This window comes from Archocentrus centrarchus, chromosome 5, assembly GCF_007364275.1.
Source record: "Archocentrus centrarchus isolate MPI-CPG fArcCen1 chromosome 5, fArcCen1, whole genome shotgun sequence".
NCBI classification, from domain to species: Eukaryota; Metazoa; Chordata; class Actinopteri; order Cichliformes; family Cichlidae; genus Archocentrus; species Archocentrus centrarchus.
The window spans coordinates 16,046,515-16,068,166 of NC_044350.1; the positions used below are offsets into that span (position 1 = coordinate 16,046,515).

At 42.1% G+C, this 21,652-nt stretch overlaps 1 protein-coding gene and 1 pseudogene across 1 annotated transcript; both read right to left on the minus strand.

Moving 5' to 3' along the window:
- Positions 1 to 16: 16 nt before the first annotated feature.
- LOC115780428 (uncharacterized) lies at positions 17 to 14,247 on the minus strand (annotated as a pseudogene).
- Positions 14,248 to 19,048: 4,801 nt separating this feature from the next.
- On the minus strand, positions 19,049 to 21,411 carry LOC115779932 (uncharacterized). Its single transcript, XM_030728836.1, has 4 exons — positions 21,292 to 21,411; positions 20,005 to 21,210; positions 19,660 to 19,877; positions 19,049 to 19,569 (listed from the first exon to the last, which is right to left on the minus strand). Exons 2-4 carry the CDS (start codon positions 21,157 to 21,159, stop codon positions 19,500 to 19,502), a joined length of 1,443 nt encoding a protein of 480 aa, XP_030584696.1. The 5' UTR covers positions 21,160 to 21,210; positions 21,292 to 21,411; the 3' UTR covers positions 19,049 to 19,499.
- Positions 21,412 to 21,652: the final 241 nt, after the last annotated feature.

The window sequence follows — 21,652 nt, forward strand, 5'->3', positions numbered from 1 at the left end:
TTAGGCAAACAGTGAATCAGATCATCATCAGTGAAGACCTGAGCTTACATGTATGTTTATGCAAATTTAATCCCAATGTTGTTAAATGATGTAAAACAAAAAAGTAATCCAAAGAAAATCAGGCTACATAAGTGTAGATATGTTGCTAATCAATAAACTCAATTGCAACCCATACTGAGTATATGAAACATTAACAGAGAAAAGAGTAAAGCAGTATATTTGAACATCAGTGTCTGTTTAATAAGTCGTCTTGTTTTTAACTTCTTTATCATTCAGCTGCATTTTGTATCAAAGTCTTCACTCGATGCCTTTCGCCTTTAACTCCTCTTTGACTCTGCTCAGGTACTCAGGGTCAGGATACCCAAACCTGTGGAAACAGAAGATATCAAGGGTTAATGTGTAATACTTCAGTAGAGTAAACACTGAAAAATGACACACAACGCAAGCAAGAAAAGTGGCTGCTCTACCATCGTGGCCCTCCTGATGTGGATGTTTTGTGGTGAATGTCATTCCAGGTCACCTGGTCGTCCATTCCAGTTGTTCTGGATGTTCCAACAGTAAAAATGAGCCTCTGGTCAAACGCTTTTTTCAACAGTTGCAGCACTTCATTGCCCTCTCTGTTGTTTGGAAGATATGCTCTTCTGAAAATACCTGAAAAGTACTGTCCAGGATTGGGATGTTTTTCCTACAAAGGGAGAATGAAAAATAAATATTAGAAATAAATACATAAAAGCACAAAATGAACAATAATTTAAAAAATAGGCACTTAGGCATTCAAATAAAATTGTCATTTACCGTCTGTATTCCACTTGGAATGTCATAGCTGATAACTATAGTGCTGCAGTCTGGAATCCAGAGAGGGATGAGGACAATATATTCCATGTCATTTTTCCCTCTGGCTGGTCTCCTATTATCTTACCAAAGGGGACTCTGCATACAGGACAGATGGGCCCATTCATATCCTTTAATACTTGCAGGCATTCCTCACAAAATTCATGTTCACACTTGAGCTGTTTCTTGTTTTTGAATGTATCCAAACATATGGGACATTTTTCTTCTTCACTGTCTCCTGCTGTTGCCCTGCCTCCTTGGGGTGCATCAATATTGTGCTTCCTGTTTGCTGGCTGGCCATTTAACACAAGCTCATTGGAGGCCCCCTCTGATTGAAAAACATTGCTTGTGGTCATCAGTGAGTGACTAAATCCAGTAGCACCAAAGGACTGGGGGATTCTCATGGGAGATGTGGCAGTCTTCTTGTCTAGTTGGAGTTGAGCTTTGAGACATTTGCCTTCTATGAGGGAGTATCCTTCATCTTTTTTGTAGAAAGTTTCCACACTGACTTTGCTTTGACTGATGTCTGATTTTTCGAATTCCATATTAAATTTATCTTTGAACTTTGCATCTGTAAGGTGGTCTTTGGTGGTTAGGTTACTATTCAGTGATGTGTCTTTAAACTCTCTTTCATACTCATGAAGAGAAGCATGTGTGTTCATATACTGCATTGGATCCCCAAATAAGGACTTACTGATAACATCTTGACTATATTTTGGCCCACATGCAGTCATTCCTTTGGAGCTCAGAGTAACCAAAAGCTTGTTTTCCTTTTTCTGGATGATTTTCAGTGCATCCCTCCACTGATCTGGATCCACAAACTTCAGAGGAATAACTGAACCACAGGATTCACTCATTCTGGTCTGGACGAGGTTTGTGAACTCATTGAGAGCTTTGTCCGGGCTCCCAGCTTTCTGGTCTACTTCAAATCTCACCTTCACCTCTGCAATGATTTTAACTCCATTCTCTTTCTCTATGCGTTTCATTTCCTCCTCGTACATGTGGTTCACATACCAGAAATGACCCAGTGGGACAGAACAAGAGTGCATCTCTTCAGCTGCAGAAACTGCAGTGCTCTGCTTTCCTGGGTGAACCTGTTCCTGTTAAAAATACAGAACCTCATTTTATTCATCAGCATACATTTAGATTTACTTTTTAATGATTTACTATATATTACATACAGTTTGTGGCTTTGGCCAGGAAGAAGGAAGGTTCACTGATGCATCTGCTGGTATTTGTGTATTGAGTTCTGGAGAAGGAAGTGTGAGACTAATGGCAGTTATGGTGACTGAACTTCTATCTTTGCCCTTGAGCTCAGTGATGGCTGAAAAAAAAAAAAAACACAAACTGATATTTTTTTAAAAACCAATATAAATATACAGAATGAATTTAAAATAATTTTTTATTTTAATCACTGCACCTGGAGCTGGTTTAATCTTCATCAAAACACGCCCATCAGTTAAGGTCCTTTTCACTGAGCAGTCCACCTTAAGTTTGTGATTGTTGAACCAAGACTGAAGCATTTTATTTAGACTGGACTCTAGCTTTTTCATGTTTTGTGTTTCACTGGGCTTTATCCACTTAAATGAGAGAACAACGAGAACTTCATCTTCATCCTGTGATTAAGAATATTTCGTTAAACACTGTAAAACAACTTGAACTTATTTAAACAATCCTTTTTAGCATTGAGAATATAAGATAAGATTTCTTTAGTCTCAGAAGGAGAACCTGAGATTACAATGGTGATCTTATGGATTCTACCTTGTAGATGTATAAAGTTTTTTTCGTTTGTGACAACAGTCCCACCAAACAGCTTTATACACTTAAAAACTGACAATGTAATATATACTGCTCAAAAAAAATTTAAGGAACACTGTTTAGCATCGAGTCAGTTAAACTTCTGGAATATTGATCTGGTCAGTTAAGTAGCAGAGGGGGTTGTTAATCAGGTTCAGCTGTTTTGGTGTTAATGAAATTAACAACAGGTGCACTAGAGGGGCAACAATGAGACAACCCCCAAAACAGGAATGTTTTACAGGTGGAGGCCATTGATATTTTTCACTCTTCATCTTTTCTGACTGTTTTTTCACTAGTTTTGCATCTGATTAGCATCAGTGTGACTACTGGTAGCATGAAGTAATACCTGGACCCTACAGAGGTTGCACAGGTAATCCAACTCCACCAGGATGGCACATCAATACATGCCATTGCTAGGTCTGCTGTGTTTCCCAGCACAGTCTCAAGACTTGGAGGAAATTCTAGAAGACAGTCAGTTACTCTAGGAAAAAAGAAAAGAAGAAAGAAAGAGCTTTATTTGTCACATACATATAGCTGGCTAGCGTCCTAATTCAAATATTAACAAAAAAAATTTTTCATTCCACTTACGTTTCATATTTCAAATACATTTCTAATGTAACAAGCTTTGTTTATTGGAACATAAATACAGCTCGTAAGTATGACTTACCTCTGTCAGGCTGATAAATGAAAGTGAAAGTAGTAATGGAGCACTAAGGCTACAATATACAAGTACTTTTTTCAGACACACATTAACGAGCTGTTTTTACTAACATGGCTGCAGAGACTAGATTCACCATCAGTTCCAGAAAACTTTAGGAAACATGCTATAGTACGCTTTTTTTTTTTTTACTTGGTCTCTCAGATAAATAGACTTTACAGCAAATAATTGTAACCAAAGTGCAGTAAAAATGGTAATAAACAGCATAGATAAAATAAAGCATTAAAAAGCCCCAGAAATATCTATTAAAAGTAATTAAGGTGTTATTAAGGCACTGTAAAAAGGGAGGGAGGGAGGGATGAGGAAAATCTGTGTTACTGTGGCCTTACTTGAGTCTCCTCTGTGCAGGTGCTTCCAGCCACTGTGAACCTGTGAAGAGAAAGCTGTCTGGAGAAAGGAAGCCTTCGGAGAGAACTTTGTGGAGGGGAAAAAAAAAAAAACCACTGAGAAGGACGCTCGTTCAGAAACAAGCTTTATTTATTCATCTGCCTGCCCCTCTCAAACTCTCAAACATCTTACAAATTGCAGTTCACCCTTCATGGACTGTGATGCATGATGCATCTGTGAACTCAGCAAATCTGAACTTATGTTCCTGGTGTTCTGTGTTTGAGTCCAGACCAGGGTTATAATAGTTTTGGATTTTACATTATCGTTTAGTTTCAGTTAGTTTTTACTTTTGTTTCTCTAATTCAGTTAGTTTTAATTAGTTTTCAGAGTGGTTTTGCTCGTTTTTATTAGTTTTTATTTTAGGTTTAATGCTTAGTTTTAGTTTAGTTTCGTTAGTTTCAGTATTAGTTTTAGTATTTTCATACTTTGTCAGGTGCAAGATTCAATGCGCAAACGTGACTATTGTGTAATAAAAACTCAAGATACCATAAAGAAATATATTCAACAACCAACAGTTCACAAGACAAAAGCACTACATGCTAAATGTGTAATAATTAGGACACACATGAACATCAACAGGGAGAAACAAAGAAAAATATGAACTCCCAAATTCAATAAATTCTACAATAAACTCCCAATAAACTCCAGTGTCAGTGCAGTAAATTAACAACACCTACATGTGGTGTTTGACAAAAACAAACTCTTTGAAGGAGTCAAAGCTCAAATCCAGCTGCATCCTGATGTTCTCCACCACCTGAAGGTGCTTCTGTTTTGGAGCTAGCTTGGTTAGATGCTCGCTGATTAGACTTGCAGGGTCTTTGCAGCCTCTGTACACAACCTACGGAAGTGTCCGACCTCATGTCCGCATTTATGCTTGTGTAGCTGTGTGTATTGTGTGTGTTAATTACCTTGTGGTCGTGTGTTGCGGTGCCAGCTGGGACTTTTTTTGGTCCTCGCTCTTTGTGCTCAGGTTTTTTAGCTGCAAACATATTTGTCCCTGTTTTTTCACTTTCTTCATTTCCTCACGTCCATTCTGACCAGGGCTGGACTGGGACGAAAAATCGGCCCTGGCATTTTTGGCTTAGACCGGCCCGCAACTATATCTTAGAAGCATTTGACACTGTTTTACTCTTATTCAGTGTGGGCATACCTTTTGCTAATAATACTTTTATACTTTTTTTTTTTTTAACTTACTTTACTAATGCTTAAATTGCAAAGCTTTGACGTATCATTTAATTTTTTAAAATCTGTTATTTCACCTGCTTGAGGGCTTTTTAAAACATGTTTAACCAGCACAGAGGCTACAAATTCAAACTACTGTGCAGCCTTTCAACACACCTTTAACCTAAATATATAAAATGCTATGATGCAGCCTAAAATGGACACTTGCTGCTCATCCAACACTTCTCGGCCTTGACAGTTTGCTATTTTATCAGATTAAGGTGCCATGGCTGGGGTTCCAGTAATGGCGGCTTGCTGAGAGGACGTGCTCGCTTCGGCTCCGCTACCTTTCTGTAAAATCCTGGACAATACTCGTTATATAAGAGACTGAACAACGTCCGAAGACAGCTGTGATGCCTTTTTCGCAAAGAAAGTCCAGTAAAAATACTAGTAAGTCGACTCAATCTAAGTTATCCAACTTCACTTCTAAGGTGAGCTCTGAAGCTAGCAGCGACAATAGCGAAGCTAACACAAGCACAGACCAGGCAATGGAGGAGGAAAATGGCGAGTCGAATGAGAAGGGAAAGACAGCCGAAGCTGGTTTAGACGCAATACTGGCTGCAATTGCAAATTTGAAGTCCGATTTCTCCTGCAAACTAGATGGTATCCTGTCAGCAATAGAGAATGTGAAAAAAGATGTCAATGAATGTGCCGAGCGGGTCGGTGAGGCGGAGGTCCGGATATCTGCAGCAGAGGATAGCATCACCAGTCTGCAAGCCAGGGTCCAAGCCCTGGAAAATAAAAACAAAGATCTTGAGGAGAAAGTACTGGACTTGGAGGCCAGATCGCGACGATCTAACCTGAGACTGGTTAATCTACCGGAGGGCGCGGAGGGAGAGGATGCGTGTGCCTTCCTGGAAAAATGGCTGCCGGAGGCTCTGAACTTGGCACCGTTACGCACCTCTCTGACACTGGAGAGAGCGCATCGGGTTGGTCAGAAAAGTACATCAACCACCGCTGCACCAAGGACTCTTATCATGAAGTTCTTAAACTACAAGGATAAAATGACCGTGATAAGAGCCGCCAGGGCAAAGGGACAGATTCTCTTCAAGAACCACCCAGTGAGATTTTACGAGGACCTTGCAACCGGTGTGCACAAAAAACAGAAGGAGTTTGACGGCGTGAGACAACAACTCCGTGCCATGGGGATACGATACGGCATGATTCCTCCCGCACGACTGCTGGTGACATATAATGGTCAGTCTCGCATCTTTAACCAACCAGCTGAAGCAGAGAACTTTGTAAGGACTCTGAAAACAGAAAGTGGACCTGGGTGAGACAATGAAGACATCATCACACTGCAGTGTATTGATAGGGATGAGTAATAATTTAACCGTAAGCCAAGTAGAAACAAACAAACAAACAAACAAAAAAAAAAAAAGAAGGATAAATCGTTCGCTTATTATACTGAAGCTATGCAGATCCAGAGGCCCACAGCCAATATTATTAGCTTAATTTTCTGAACGCATTTAATAACGAGTTTCTCATGTAGCGGGGTGGGGTAGGAGGGAAAAGTATTTAGGCACAGTCGGCTGATCCTCACTTTTGTGTGGAGCAGCCTCCAGCTGTTAGATAGGTACCAGTATACTAAGGGGGGAGGAGGGTAGATAACAGAGTTCTAGTTAATAGGGGTATACTGTTCAGTGTTCATTGTTATGGATGTAGTTTTCAACGTCCAGGTGTTTTTGGTTTCTCTGTAAACTATTTGAAAGAACTGGGAAGCCCATTCAAGGTTATACGGCATGTCTGGTGGGTTAAGAATTAAAATATCTTCTTGGAACTGCAGAGGATTACAAAAACTGAAAAAAGTTAAACAGATAATGACTAGGGTGAAATCTATACACTCTGATATTATGCTATTTCAGGAAACTCACCTGTTGTCGGGTCAAGAGGCAAGAATTGGGAGGAGGTGGCAGGGCAGTATATATTCAGCACCCTATTCTTCTCAGGCAAGAGGTGTTATGATTTTGATTCATAAAACCATACCATTTCATGTGACAAGGGTTATTAAGGATAAGACTGGGAGGTATATTATTCTACAGGGCACATTGATCACAGAAAAAATAAACCTGATAAATATTTATGCTCCAAACACTGATGACCCAAAGTTTTTTCAGAATCTCTTTCTTACAATTTCATCTCTGTCTGGTAGCTATATTCTAGCAGGGGATTTTAACTGCACAATGAACCCAGGATTGGATAGAAGCTCAGGTATTGACAACTCTCATTCTAAAAGTAGACAAACAATTCAACACTTTATGAAGGAACTTAATTTGATAGATATCTGGAGGGATATGAATCCCAAGGGTTTAAAATACTCCTGTTATTCAAACACACATAAATCATATTCACGTATCGATTACTTTTTAATTTCTGCCAATTTGAGACATAAAATAAAAGACTGTCAATATGATAGCATCTTAATATCTGACCATGCGCCAAATTCATTAATATATGAAGACTCAAGACTAAGGAGAGATCCTCCTAGGTGGAGATTTAAACAAAAATGGCTCCTAGACTCAGAATTTATATCTTTTATAGATAATCAAATTAACATCTTTTTTGAAACCAATAGGGATGAAACTTCACCCTCTTCAAGGTGGGAGGCCTTTAAGGCCTATATAAGAGGTCAGATAATTAGCTTTACAAGTTATAAGGCAAAACAAACTTATCGAAAAACAAAAGAGTTGGCAGCAGAGATTGAACTATTTGAGAGAGAATATTATCAAACGCTATGCCCAAACATCCATCGAAAACTACTGCTATTAAGAACACAGTATAACGAACTTTCTGCCTCTAGAGCAGCTTCACACCTTTTGCGTCTTAAGCAGGCATTTTATGATCAAGGGGAAAAGCCCGGCAAACTATTAGCCTGGCGCCTCCGACAACTACAAAACGAAAAAAATATTACTTCAGTCAAAAACAGTGAGGGACAGGTTCTTACTGACCCTTTAGAAATTAATGAAACCTTTAAGGTCTTTTTTGAAAAATTATACAGCTCAGACATAATACATAAGGAACAAGAGCAAAACTTATTCTTAGATACCCTCCAAATGACCAATATCTCAGAACTAATGAGTGAAGATCTTGGTGCAGCTATAACTAAGGAGGAAATATCTACAGCAATTGATCACTTGAAAACGAATAAAGCCCCAGGTCCAGATGGACTGCCAACAGAATTTTATAAAAAATTCAAAGCTAAACTGCTGCTCCCTCTTTTTGACATGTACTTGGACTCATTTGAAAAGGGAATTCTCCCTGCCTCATTAAGAGGAGCCCTGATAACTTTGTTGCCCAAACCTGGTAAACCTTGCAACAAATGTGAAAAGACCAATAAGCCTTCTTAATGTGGATTTAAAGATACTTTGCAAAATCTTGGCTCGAAGACTAGAGAGAATATTACCTGATAAAATGTCTAGTGACCAGAATGGGTTTATCGTGGGTAGACAGGGATTTCATAATGTGAGACGGGTGATGGATATCCTTTACAATTTGGAAGAAAAACCAGACACTGCTTTGCTATCATTGGATGCCGAAAAGGCCTTTGATAGAGTGGAATGGCCCTATCTATTCGAGATATTAAAAAGATTTGGTTGTGGGGACAATTTCTGTCGGTGGGTTAAACTTTTATATAATCAGCCCTATGCTGAAATATTAACGAATGGAGTTATATCTAAATCATTTAAAATCAAACGAGGATGTAGGCAGGGGTGCCCATTGTCCCCCTTACTATTTATTTTAGCAATAGAACCATTTGCTATTGCGGTGCGGTCCCATAAAAACATAATCGGCTTGACAATAGGCCAACAGGAACACAGAATTGCTTTATTTGCTGATGACGTCATTCTCTTTTTGGAAAAATTGGAAAATTTTATCCCAGCCTTGTTAGACATAATAAACACATTTGGTAGGATATCAGGATATAAAGTAAATAAAGATAAATCCTCATTAATGTTACTTAACTCAGAAGAAAGAAACAGTGCTGGGAATCCTTTCCAGTTCAAAAAAGCAGACTGTTTTACATATTTGGGGATTAGGATAGTACCATGTATAAATGACATTGTCGGGGTTAATTACAACCCCATGCTAGACTCAATTACATCCTCTATAGATAGATGGAACTATATGCCCTTATCACTTATAGCAAGAATTAATATTCTTAAATTAAATATAATGCCCAAACTTTTGTTATTTGTTTCAGAATATCCCACTGCCACCTCCTGCCAATCTATTTCCATCCCTAAAGAATATGTTCACACGTTTCTTGTGGAACAATAGGCGACCGAGGCTACGTTTATCACTTTTGTACCTTCCGTATGATAGAGGAGGCCTCAGGTGCCCCAATCCACTTTGGTACTACTGGGCAGCTCAATTGAGGACCATGATGTACTACTTTACAGATAAGTCCCACCAACCTTGGATGAATATTGAAAATTGTTCTGTTCCTCTTCCTCTCCCACATTACGTATACTCAACAACAGTTAAAATGTTGAAAAAAAAGACAAAAAATCCTATAGTCAGAAATATGATTTCAATTTGGTATCAGGTTAAGAGGTATTTAGGCGAATCCTCCTCTCTGTCACGCTACAGCCCAATATGGGGTAATCAATCTTTCCCTCCAGGCAGGGCAGACCCTGGTTTCAGGAAATGGGCTGAAAAAGGTCTAAAGACAATAGGAGATCTTATGGGATCAGAAGGTGGGTTTGTGATGTCATTTGAAGAGTTGATTGCCAGATATGATATCCCAAGTAAACATTATTTTAAATATCTACAGGTGAGAAACTTTATCAGATCATCTCAAAATCAGTGTGTGTCAATTCCCCCACTGTCCACTTTGGAAATGGAAATGAATAAAGATTGCTTTGGGAAAAGAATCATTTCCAAATTATATAACATGTTAGCAGAGGGATCCTCCGAGTCTTCTTCATGTAAACTTAAAGCCTGGAGGGAAGATTTACAGGAGAATTTATCCTCTGAGGACTGGGAAGAGGCATGCGCTGAAGCACAAACACAAACTACCAATACACGCCTCAAAGTACTGCAATATAACTGGCTAATGAGGACATATGTGACACCAGAAAAGCTTAATAAGTATAATGGTGCCATCCCAGACTGGTGTAACAGATGTGGAGAGGAGAAGGGGACGTTTTTCCATTGTGTTTGGAAATGCAATAAAATTCAACAATTCTGGAGAGAAATTAAACAAGCTTTAGAGATTATACTAGGTATAAAATTAGCTCTTGACCCTAAACTGTTCATTTTAGGTCTATATCCGGATGGACATCGTATGTCCAGAAAAATAATTACTGCCATGGATTTATGTTTACTACTTGCAAAAAGAGTCATAGCACTCTCATGGAAGAGCACCAGTAAACCAAAATTCATTAACTGGATTAATGAAATCTCCACAACTTTACCCATGGAAAAGATTACTTATACTATAAAGGGGAAACTACCACAATTTCAAAACATTTGGGGTCCTTTTATGGAATATTTAGAGTGTGTGGATTTAACGAACGGGGGGAGTGGGGTGGATGAGGTGTAGTTACTAGTGATTATCTGCAGTATCCTTTTCTAAAAATAATCTGTTTTATTTGTATACTGGACTTCCTTATTTTGTGAGAACTGTATATCCGAGTTTGTATTTTTTGAATCATATACACAATAGTGAAATAATTTGGGCTAACCCTTGATAATATAGAGAAACCTTTGTTGGTGTGGTTGTTGGGTTCGTGTCCTTCTGTCTTGTTTTGTTTTAGGGTTTACCCACCTGTTTTTTCATTTTGTGTTTTTTATTTTTTAAATTCTCTTTTCTCATACATTCTGTACTGTCATTTAAATGCTGCTCTAAGATATCTTATAAGCACCTGACTTGCAAGGAAAGGCAAGTTGAAAACTGGACAATAATTTAGTTGCCCTTGATGTTTCCTTTGAGAGAGCATGCTTATTTTTGTATATTATTGGAAGCATTTTTGAAAACCCAATAAAGATAATGTTGGAAAAAAAAAAAGGTGCCATGGCTGCCAGATTTGGGGAAGTATGCAAATGTAAATAAATATTGATATTAATCAATTGCCATTGCTCATCAGACTGCTGCTGTCTTCACCTACAGCAGAGTCTGCCCAAGCCTTGAAGGGGACCTAAGCAATATTTGATTTGGGGCCCCCTTCATACCACTTCATTTTCCCCTGAACTTAATTGTTATTAATGCTGGAGGGTTAAAGTTGATTTTTTTTTTTTTTTTTTTTTTTTTTTTTTTTTTTTTTTTTTTTTTTTAGGATATATTACAGTTTCAGCCTTTTCAATTCAATTTTTCAATTCAATTCCATTTTATTTATACAGTGCCAACTCACAACAAACAGACATCTCAAGGCACTTTATAGTGTAAGGTAAAGACCCCACAATAGTTACAGAGAAAACCCATCGTTCTTCCTAATCTTAAAAATAGAGAGGGTGTCTGTCTCCTGAATCCAAACTAGGAGCTGGTTCCACAGAAGAGGGGCCTGAAAGCTGAAGGCTCTGCCTCCCATTCTACTCCTAAATATCCTAGGAACCACAAGTAAGCCAGCAGGTGATACGGTATTATGAGCCAATGAAAAGAAGCCAATATGGGAGAAATCTGCTCTCTCTTTCTAGTCCCTGTCAGTACTCTAGCTGCAGCATTTTGGATCAGCTGAAGGCTTTTCAGGGAGCTTTTAGGACAGCCTGATAATAATGAATTACAATAGTCTATCCTAGAAGTAACAGATGCATGAATTAGCTTTTTAGCATCAGCCTGAGACAGAAATATTAGAGTGTAGCCTACTCATTAAATTAGTGTTGTTACAAGTGTACAAATCTGGACAGTTAAAATAGTGTCTTCTTTCTTTTAGGAAATTGGCATTTGTAAAAAATTAAAACAAACCAAAAAAGTTTCATGACAAATGTGGGCGAGCTTGGGGGGCCCCTGGTGGTCAGGGGGCCCTGTGGAGCCACATATGTCGCCTATGCCTCTGGCCGGTGTTGTGCCAAAAAGTGATCGGCTGCCAGAAATTGATTGCGTGCCGCTGGAACGCGCAACTCCTTAAAGCTATGGCTGCCCCGCGTTCACGCGGTCCGCGGGAGCACGCAGCTCCTTAAAGATGCAGCGACTAGCTTAAAACGCCTACCGTACATAACCAGCTGCTCATTTCAGGGTTAGGGTTAACCCGAACCAAACAAAACCCAGGAGATAAAACAAAACAAACCAGTCCGAGAACTAACCAAAAAAAAACAAAACAAAAAAAAAAAGAAAAAATACCCCGGACCCAAAACAAAAGGTAATGGCACAGGGACGAAGAGCGCCAACGCTCAAAATAGGGGTCAGAAAAACAAAAAAAAACACAGGGCCCAGGAAAACAGTACATAGTGTCCAGGAGGACCCACTGGAAAATCCCAAAACAAAAAAAAACACAGTTCAGGGGGCCTGCCCGGACAGCCACAGCGGAAAGCAGACAGTTCAGGGGGCCGACCACGCTCCCAGCGGCGACAGCAACGAGGAGACGACACTGGAGGCCGACCGCGCTCCCAGCGGCGGATGCGGCAGCGACGAGGAGAAGACACTGGAGGCCGACCGCGCTCCCAGCGGCGGATGCGGCAGCGACGAGGAGAAGACACTGGAGGCCGACCGCGCTCCCAGCGGCGGATGCGGCAGCGACGAGGAGAAGACACTGGAGGCCGACCGCGCTCCCAGCGGCGGATGCGGCAGCGACGAGGAGAAGACACTGGAGGCCGACCGCGCTCCCAGCGGCGGCGGCGGAGACGAGGAGACAGGACTGGAGGCCGACCGCGCTCCCAGCAGCGGAGACGAGGAGACAGGACTGGGGGCCGACCGCGCTCCCAGCAGCGGAGACGAGGAGACAGGACTGGGGGCCGACCGCGCTCCCAGCAGCGGAGACGAGGAGACAGGACTGGAGGCCGACCGCGCTCCCAGCAGCGGAGACGAGGAGACAGGACTGGGGGCCGACCGCGCTCCCAGCAGCGGAGATGAGGAGACAGGACTGGGGGCCGACCGCGCTCCCAACGGTGGCGGAGACGGGCGACCTTGGGCCCTGGCGTGGGACCCTTGGGCGGAGCGCTCAGACTGAGCGGAGACCCCCGGCGGCTCGGACTGAGCGGGACCCTCCGGACCCTCGGGACGCTCAGGCTGAGCGGAGACCCCCAACAGCTCGGACGGAGCGGGACCCTCTGGCTCGGAGCGCTCGGACCGAGCAGAGGCCCCCAACGGCTCTGAGCGCTTGGACTGAGCGGGACCTTTGGGGCGCTCTGGGCGCTCAGGCTGAGCAAGACCCTCCTGACCCTCAAACACTGGATACGCAGGCTGGGGCTGCTTCACAGGTTGATCGGGTGAGTCAGATGGTGAGGATGAGGGTGACAGGGGAGCTAAGGGAAAACGAGGGAGTGCTACTGGACCTGGAGCTGACTGAGAGCGAGGGAGTGCTACTGGACCTGGAGCTGACTGAGACCGGGGGGGTAACGGGAGCCGGAGCAAAGGGGGCTGACACTGGAGACTGCTGTGAAGGCTTGGACCTGGCTGCCCCCACCCGCGGAACAGGAACGGGTGCAGAGGTCAGCCCGTCCGTGGCTGCCCCCACCCGCGAAACAGGAACGGGTGCAGGGGTCAGCCCGTCCGTGGCTGCCCCCACCCGCGAAACAGGAACGGGTGCAGGGGTCAGCCCGTCCGAGGCTGCCCCCACCCGCGAAACAGGAACGGGTGCAGGGGTCAGCCCGTCCGTGGCTGCCCCCACCCGCGAAACAGGAACGGGTGCAGAGGTCAGCCCGTCCATGGCTGCCCCCACCCGCGAAACAGGAACGGGTGCATGGAAATTAGTGTCTGCAGTCTCTTCAGTGGCCAAAGTATCAGAAGTAGTTGTTTTATGGGTCTTTGAAGGAAAAGGGAGTTCAGCCCAACTCAGTATTTGCTCTACATAACTATGAGTTAATGGTGGTAATGAGTCCGTAAGCCAGGGGTATTCTATTATTAGTCCATGAAGTCTGTGTGCTATGGCTTTCCCCTGCTTGTCACAGGGTTGCCGAAACCACTGAATGCACAATTCCAAAACATGTTTACTGGAGTCCTGCTTAAATCCCTCACTGGGCTGTTTACACAGTGGTTCACAAAAATCTGGTTCCATTATTTTATTTTTGGGGTGCAAAGAAACAGGCATAGACAAAGAGTCACTCACGGAAATGATTGATGGTGTATGAAGCAGTGACGGCTGTGGTGACTGACTCCGCGGCGTTATACCGCTCTGCTCCCGAGGAGATTATCTCTGCTGCTGCCGGGAACTTGGCCTCCCTCCCTCAGAAGCAGGCAGCGGTGAAACGGAAGCGCTAGGAGGCCAGGGACCCCTGTGTCCCAGGAAACGAAAAAACGACTCCTCCGGAGTCATTCCGGGCGTCGGCTCCGGGGAAACGTCTCTTTGCTTCCTCCGGGATCTCGTCCTCTGTGGCTGCGGCGTGGAAAACCGCGGTGTGGAAATCCGCGGCGTCATACCGCACGGCTCCGGGGACGAATCATACAGCTGCTGCCGGGGACTCCCCTTCCTCCATGGCTGCGGCGACTGCTGAGGAAGGGAGGGGCCAGCGAGCGGAGAGGCAGGTGAGCGAGCGGCAGGAGACAAAAAAATTCCGCCAGTGCGAATAACCTGCGGCTCAAGCGGAGAAGGTGAGTGGCGTCGCCGGGGACCGTTCCAATACGCCGGTCCTCCCCGCACCAGGCGAGTGCCACTGTACAGGTTGGAGTCTGCGGGGTCCATTCGTGGTCGCGTCATTCTGTCACGGCTGGCCGCTGTGCAGGCAGGAAGGAGGACCCCAGTTTGCAGACTCGGGACAGGTGTAATTCACACACACGTTTATTTACACAATGTACAAAAGATAACCCTGAGCTCTCCCCGGAAACACACCAGACGGGGGAGAGACACGAAACAGACCAGATGTCATACACGAACAGAGAGACACAGGACAGCGGACAACAACCATTAACAATGACGCGACGAGGACAAAGTGAAAACTCCGACAATAAATACACAGCAAGTAATGGGCAAATGGGAAACAGCTGGGAAGGAAGTACAAGACAAACTAAACCCAAAGCACACAGACCAGGAACCTACCAAAATAAAACAGGAAGTAACTTGACACCCAGACTAAACACCTAAGGACAGCACATCAGTATGGGGAGACAGACACCATAATAACACAGAACTATACATGAACATGAACACTGGACCACCGGCCCAGGACCATGACAGAAGTGTATGTCCTAATATTGAAATGTTTTGCGAGATCTCGCAAAAGTAACTCGGAATCTCGCAAAACTTTTGCGAGATATGCAAAACTGACTCTTTTTTTTTTTGTCCTCCCATGTTTTTTTCCCCCATGTTCCACAGAATGAATCTGTGCATCTAATAAAATTAGATGCACACAACTGATAGAGCACAAAGCCCATTTCATTTATAATACTGTAAATGTGGTCATTAATTCACAGTATTTGTGTGAACCTGAATCCTAATAAAAAAATAACACAAATATGAATCTAGACGGTTCAGACAAATGTTGGTGGATGGCGCAGTGTTGTCAGATTGGGCAGCTTGTGAACACATTGGGCTGGAATATTATATAGATATGTCTATATAATTATAAAATTATATAGATATATAATTTTACAATAAAAACTTCCTAAAAACCTACCAAATATGGTGAAAAGCAGCCAAAATTTTAACAACTCACCCAAAGCTGTGTATATTTAAATATATATCACACCTGGTGCTATTAACATGAGTTTCAATGGAGGTTTTGTTGTGTTGGGCTGGCAACTGTCAGTCAGATCTGACAACCCTGGGGATGGGTGGTGGTGATAACCTATTCTGCTTCAGCGCGAATTGTGGCAGATGGAAAGGAAAAGGTCAAAGCCATCAGGTGCGCAGTTTAGGAAAAAGAGAAAAGAAGAGGAGGAGAAACAAGCAAAGATAAAGGTAAGCAGAAGCTGTGTAATATTTCAGTTTCTTCCATGTTTTTTCAAATAAAAATATAAAAGAAATTCTGAGTGTGCCTGTGATGGTGGGGGGACCTTCTGTTAAAGCCTGTCTGTCAGACCATGGCAGAAAGCTACATATACCACACAGCAGTCGCTCATTACCCCCCAAGTGATCGATATTGTGGGGGGGGGAATGCTCGCCCAGGGCGCCAAACAGGCTAGGACCGCCACTGCCTGCAGGAGTCACTACTCTGTTACCTCAGCTGCTCTTGCTTGTGGTTAAAAATAAATAATAATCTGTTTATTAATTTGTTAATCTTTTTTTTTTATTCTTATGATTAACCAGTTTTTTTGGTTATTGAACTGACAGAGCTGGGTTCATTGAAGCATCCTCTGGAATTTAACACAACAGTCCCATCTCCAAAAGTACTTTCCAGTGAGCAGTCCAACCTAAATTCACCTGAGCTAAATCTATAGACTCCAAAATTTCCCCTTCCAAAGTGCACACGAGGAGGAGTGAATTCATACATATTTGATGTCATTCAGTCTGAATAAATAAATTCTATTATTTCAGTGTGCTTATCTGTTTTCTTATTTCTTGTGTGTGTGTGTATATCTTTCTATTTGTAATATTGGATAGTGTACACACATATCTGTATTTTGTCATTTTGTTTTGTGTGTATGTGTTTGTGGGTAGATGTTCATCTGGCTGGGAAGGGCATCGCTGTGAGTCTGTGAGTGAGTCTGTGAGTGAGTCTGTAAGCAGATGTAAGTGAACTCTTCCACAATGACATGAATAACAGAGGATTCTTGACTTTAGTTTGATGAGGTTGATTTTTTTCCAATTCTTTGTGTGAGCAGGCACAGTCTCTATACTGATCGCAGTGCTGCTGCTGCTGTTGCTGATCCTCCTGGCTGCAGGAGCGTTGTTCTGGTATAGGAGAAGGATGAGAGGGTGAGTAACACAACATTCAAAGCTTGAAACAGTGGAGACCCCTTTTTGTCTTTGCACTACCTTTTTTCCTTTCTTCGGTCTGCACTTTTACTCTCCTCCTCTGTAATGCCTCTCTTCTGCGCCTCAGGTCCAGCTGGCCCAGCAAAACCGGCTACAGATGCTTGCGTTAACGGCTGCCAGGGTTACACTTTTCCCACCATACCCTCTTTCCATTCTTCATTCTGATGCTCTCTCTTTCCCTGCCTTTCCTGTAACCATGAGTTCCTGTGCTGTGTTTGCTCCTGAGTATTCTCCTTGATATATGCGTAGGGCCAAGGACTTCCAGCACCAAAGGATGAGCATCCATCCATCCATCCATCTATCCATAGGCCCATAAATGTTGAGACTGGAAACCCTTTTTACAAGATCTGTGTGTGAGCTTGATGATGATGCTGGAGAGCGGCTAGATGCAGACTTCACTCTGGACCCAGATAATGTAGAGAAAATGACAGTAATGTGCAAAAGTCTTGAGTCACCACTCATTTGTTTATATTTTGCTTTCCAGGAATCATACTTTGTTGTAAATTCTTTAAAATTGTCTTAAGCAATAGTTTCCAGGTATTCTGAAGCTGTTTTGGAGTTTTTCTTTGGACACTGGCTCATTTTCAGTCCAGTCTTTGTACCTGTCCATTATCAGTGATTGTTTATCTTTTTCTTATTTTTTTTTCTTATTTTTTCACCACTTAACACTGACCTAAGCATAAAACTGGCACCTACCTCAAGGATTCTGGACACTCTGTATATAGGAGCACACAGCAGTCACAACTCTCTGGCCAGCACGGATGAGAAGAAGGAGTTGCTATCACGTGGCGATGAGGAGCCCCTTGTGGACCCACTGGCATAGACTTTCTGCTGGCCTGGATCATGCTATTCCAAACACACCCCCATTCCCCATTCATAAAGAAAAATTAACCAAAAAAAAAATCATTAAAAAAGTGTGAGAGAAAATTGATAAAATGTGAAACTGACATAGGTGTAATGGCACCATTTGTGTATAGCACATGTAAAATGTCAATACCAGATGGCAACTACAGTATTTCCACATAATTTTTTTTTTCCTCAGAGAACAACATTCATAAAATGATTGTGTTGTCTTCCTTGCACAGAATATCACATTTTACGGTATAGTGTATACTGTAGGCTTTATACCTTAAGATGTAAAGCAGATATGTTTGTTTTTATCACTTTGTGGAACAGCTGGAGCTGATGTGTTGCTGTGGTGAAAGGAAAAGAGGCTTTCTGGTGTGTGATTGTGGAGTTAGGAGAATGAGGAAGTTGGTTATGGGTTAAACATTCCAGGCAGAGAGGATGGTGGAGATCACAGATGTAAAGCAGTAGTTGGGCTGAATACTTTAATGGGTGGGTAGCTGGCTGTGTGTACATGCCCAGAGAACAGCTGGCTAATAATGGCGGGGCCTTTTTTTGATAGAAGACTTATGGATAGTGTCGTGTTTGCACTATTTAGCGTCTGTTTTATGGCCTTCCTGTAGAGGCTGCAGTTATGGTCAAATGTAAGGAGAGATTTTTGTGTGTGTGTTCTAGTGACCAGACAACATCCATCTGGCTTTGTGAGTAATTTCTGCCTTCAGAGGATCAAAGTCTGTATGTTCACAGTTTTGTATTGACTCGGTCTTAAGTGCATTAATTTCAGTTGATCTTTAGCGTTTCTTTTTTCTTCCTGATCTCTTCTCTGTGCCCTGCTGCTGCTAATGCTACCATTCTGGTTGCTCTGACACGTCCTTACGCTCAGCCTCTGTCCCAAAATGCTGCTTCTGTCAGAAATGTGTCAGCCATATCTTAATGCATGTGAAAAGTAACACAAGTCTTCAGTGTAACTACAGTAACAAGTTTTTATTTTGCTTACCTGTCAAGCCAACTTTATTTTATGCTGTTGTGTATGTTTTGTCTTGAATTGAGAGAGAAGTACAATCATTTTACCTAAAGGACATTTTTGCAAAATCATACCTGCATTTTCAGCCTTTGTTTTTTGTTTGATTAGTCCTTGTTTTTTAAAATGAAAAATGACACATAGCTTTTATAGTACACAATGCATGGAGGCGCAGACTTTCTTCTGGAAAGAGAATAATGTTTAATTTTTGCTGGAGTACTTTACAAACTAAATAACAGATATTGTTATAAATAAAATTTAAAAAAATTGTACAGAAAACAAGCCGCAGTGTTTTGTGTTTTGTTTACAACCTGCCCTGAAGAAGAGAGAAATGACTGTGATGAGTCAGTGTGGGTTCAGGTAAACGTTTATTAGGCAAACAGTGAATCAGATCATCATCAGTGAAGACCTGAGCTTACATGTTTGTATATGCAAATTTAATCCCAATGTTGTTAAATGATGTAAAATAAAAAAAAGTAATCCAAAGAAAATCAGGCTACATAAGTGTAGATATGTTGCTAATCAATAAACTCAATTTCAACCCATACTGAGTATATGAAACATTAACAGAGAAAAGAGTAAAGCAGTATATTTGAACGTCAGTGTCTGTTTAATAAGTCGTCTTGTTTTTAACTTCTTTATCATTCAGCTGCATTTTGTATCAAAGTCTTCACTCGATGCCTTTCACCTTTAACTCCTCTTTGACTCTGCTGAGGTACTCAGGGTCAGGATACCCAAAGCTGTGGAAACAGAATACATCAAGGGTTAATGTGTAATACTTCACACACACAACACATACACAACGCAAGCAAGAAAAGTGGCTGCTCTACCTCTGTGGCCCTCCTGATGTGGATGATTTGTGAGTAATGTCATTCCAGACCACCTGGTTGTCCCTTCCAGTTGTTCTGGATGTTCCAATAGTAAAAATGAGCTTCTGGTCAAACGCTTTTTTCAACAGCTGCAGTACTTCATTGCCCTCACTGTTGTTTGGAAGATATGCTTTCCTTTTGATACCCCAGTAGTACTGTCCAGGATTGGGATGTCTTTCCTACAAAGGGAGAATGAAAAGTTTACAATATTAGAAATAAATACATAAAAGAACAAAATGAACATTCTGTTTTATTTTTTGTTTTTTAAAATAGGCACTTAGGCATTCAAATAAAATTGTCACTTACCGTCTGTATTCCACTTGGAATTTCATAGCTGATAACTATAGTGCCGCAGTTTGGGAATCCAGGGAGGGATGGGGGCCATATATTTGATGACATTTTTCCCTCTGGTTGGTCTCCTATTATCTTACCAAAGGCGACTCTGCATACAGGACAGATGGGCCCATTCACATCCTTTGCTTGTTGAAGGCATTCCTCACAAAATTCATGTTCACATTTGAGCTGTTTCTTGTTTTTGAATGTATCCAAACATATAGAACATTTTTCTTCTTTACTGTCTCCTGCAGTTGCCCTGCCTCCTCTGGGTGCATCAGCGTTGTGCTTCCTGTTTGCTGGCTGGCCATTCAACACAGGCTCATTGGAGGCCCCCTCTGATTGAAAAACATTGTTTGTGGTCATCAGTAAGCGACTGAATCCAGTAGCACGAAGGAACTGTGGGACTCTCATGGGAGATGTGGCAGTGTTCTGGTCTATTTGAAGTTGAGCTTCGAGACATTTGCCTTCCATGAAGTTATATCCTTCATCTTTTTTGTAGAGAGTTTCCACTTTGCTTTTTTTTTTGCTTTGAGCAATGTCTGAGTCTTCGAATTCCATTTTAAATTTATTTTTGAACCTTGCTTCTTGCCTGTTGTGATAGGTAGGCATCGGCATCCACAAGCTCTCCTCCATGGTTACATCTGCATCTGTAAGGTGGTCTTTGGTGGTCAGGTTACTCTTCAGTGATGTGTCTTTAAACTCTCTTTCATACTCATGAAGAGAAGCATGTGTGTTCATATACTGCATTGGATCCCCAAATAAGGACTTACTGATAACATCTTGACTATATTTTGGCCCACATGCAGTCATTCCTTTGGAGGTCAGAGTAACCAAAAGCTTGTTTTCCTTTTTCTGGATGATTTTCAGTGCATCCCTCCACTGATCTGGATCCACAAACTTCAGAGGAATAACTGAACCACAGGATTCACTCATTCTGGTCTGGACGAGGTTTGTGAACTCATTGAGAGCTTTGTCCGGGCTCCCAGCTTTCTGGTCTACTTCAAATCTCACCTTCACCTCTGCAATGATTTTAACTCCATTCTCTTTCTCTATGCGTTTCATTTCCTCCTCGTACATGTGGTTCACATACCAGAAAAGACCCAGTGGGACAGAACAAGAGTGCATCTCTTCAGCTGCAGAAACTGCAGTGCTCTGCTTTCCTGGGTGAACCTGTTCCTGTTAAAAATACAGAACCTCATTTTATTCATCAGCATACATTTAGGTTTACTTTTTAATGATTTACTATATATTACATACAGTTTGTGGCTTTGGCTGGGAAAGAGGAAGGTTCACTGAAGCATCTGCTGGTATTTGTATATCGACCTCTGTAGAGGGAAGTGTGAGACTAATGGCAGTTATGGTGACTGAACTTCTATCTTTCCCAGTTAATGTTTGTTTACTCAGTCTCTGAAGCTCAGTGATGGCTGAAAGGAAAAACACAAAATGAATTGTTTTTGTGGGCCCTGTGCTCAGTGCCTTTCACCGTAGAGCCTGATTGGCATAGAATACCAGAATTGGCAGGTCCACCACTGGCACCCTGTGCTTTTTCACAGATGAGTCTGGGGAGGCACAGACCTCTACAGGCAACGGCACTCTGACTGCCATTAGATATTGGGAT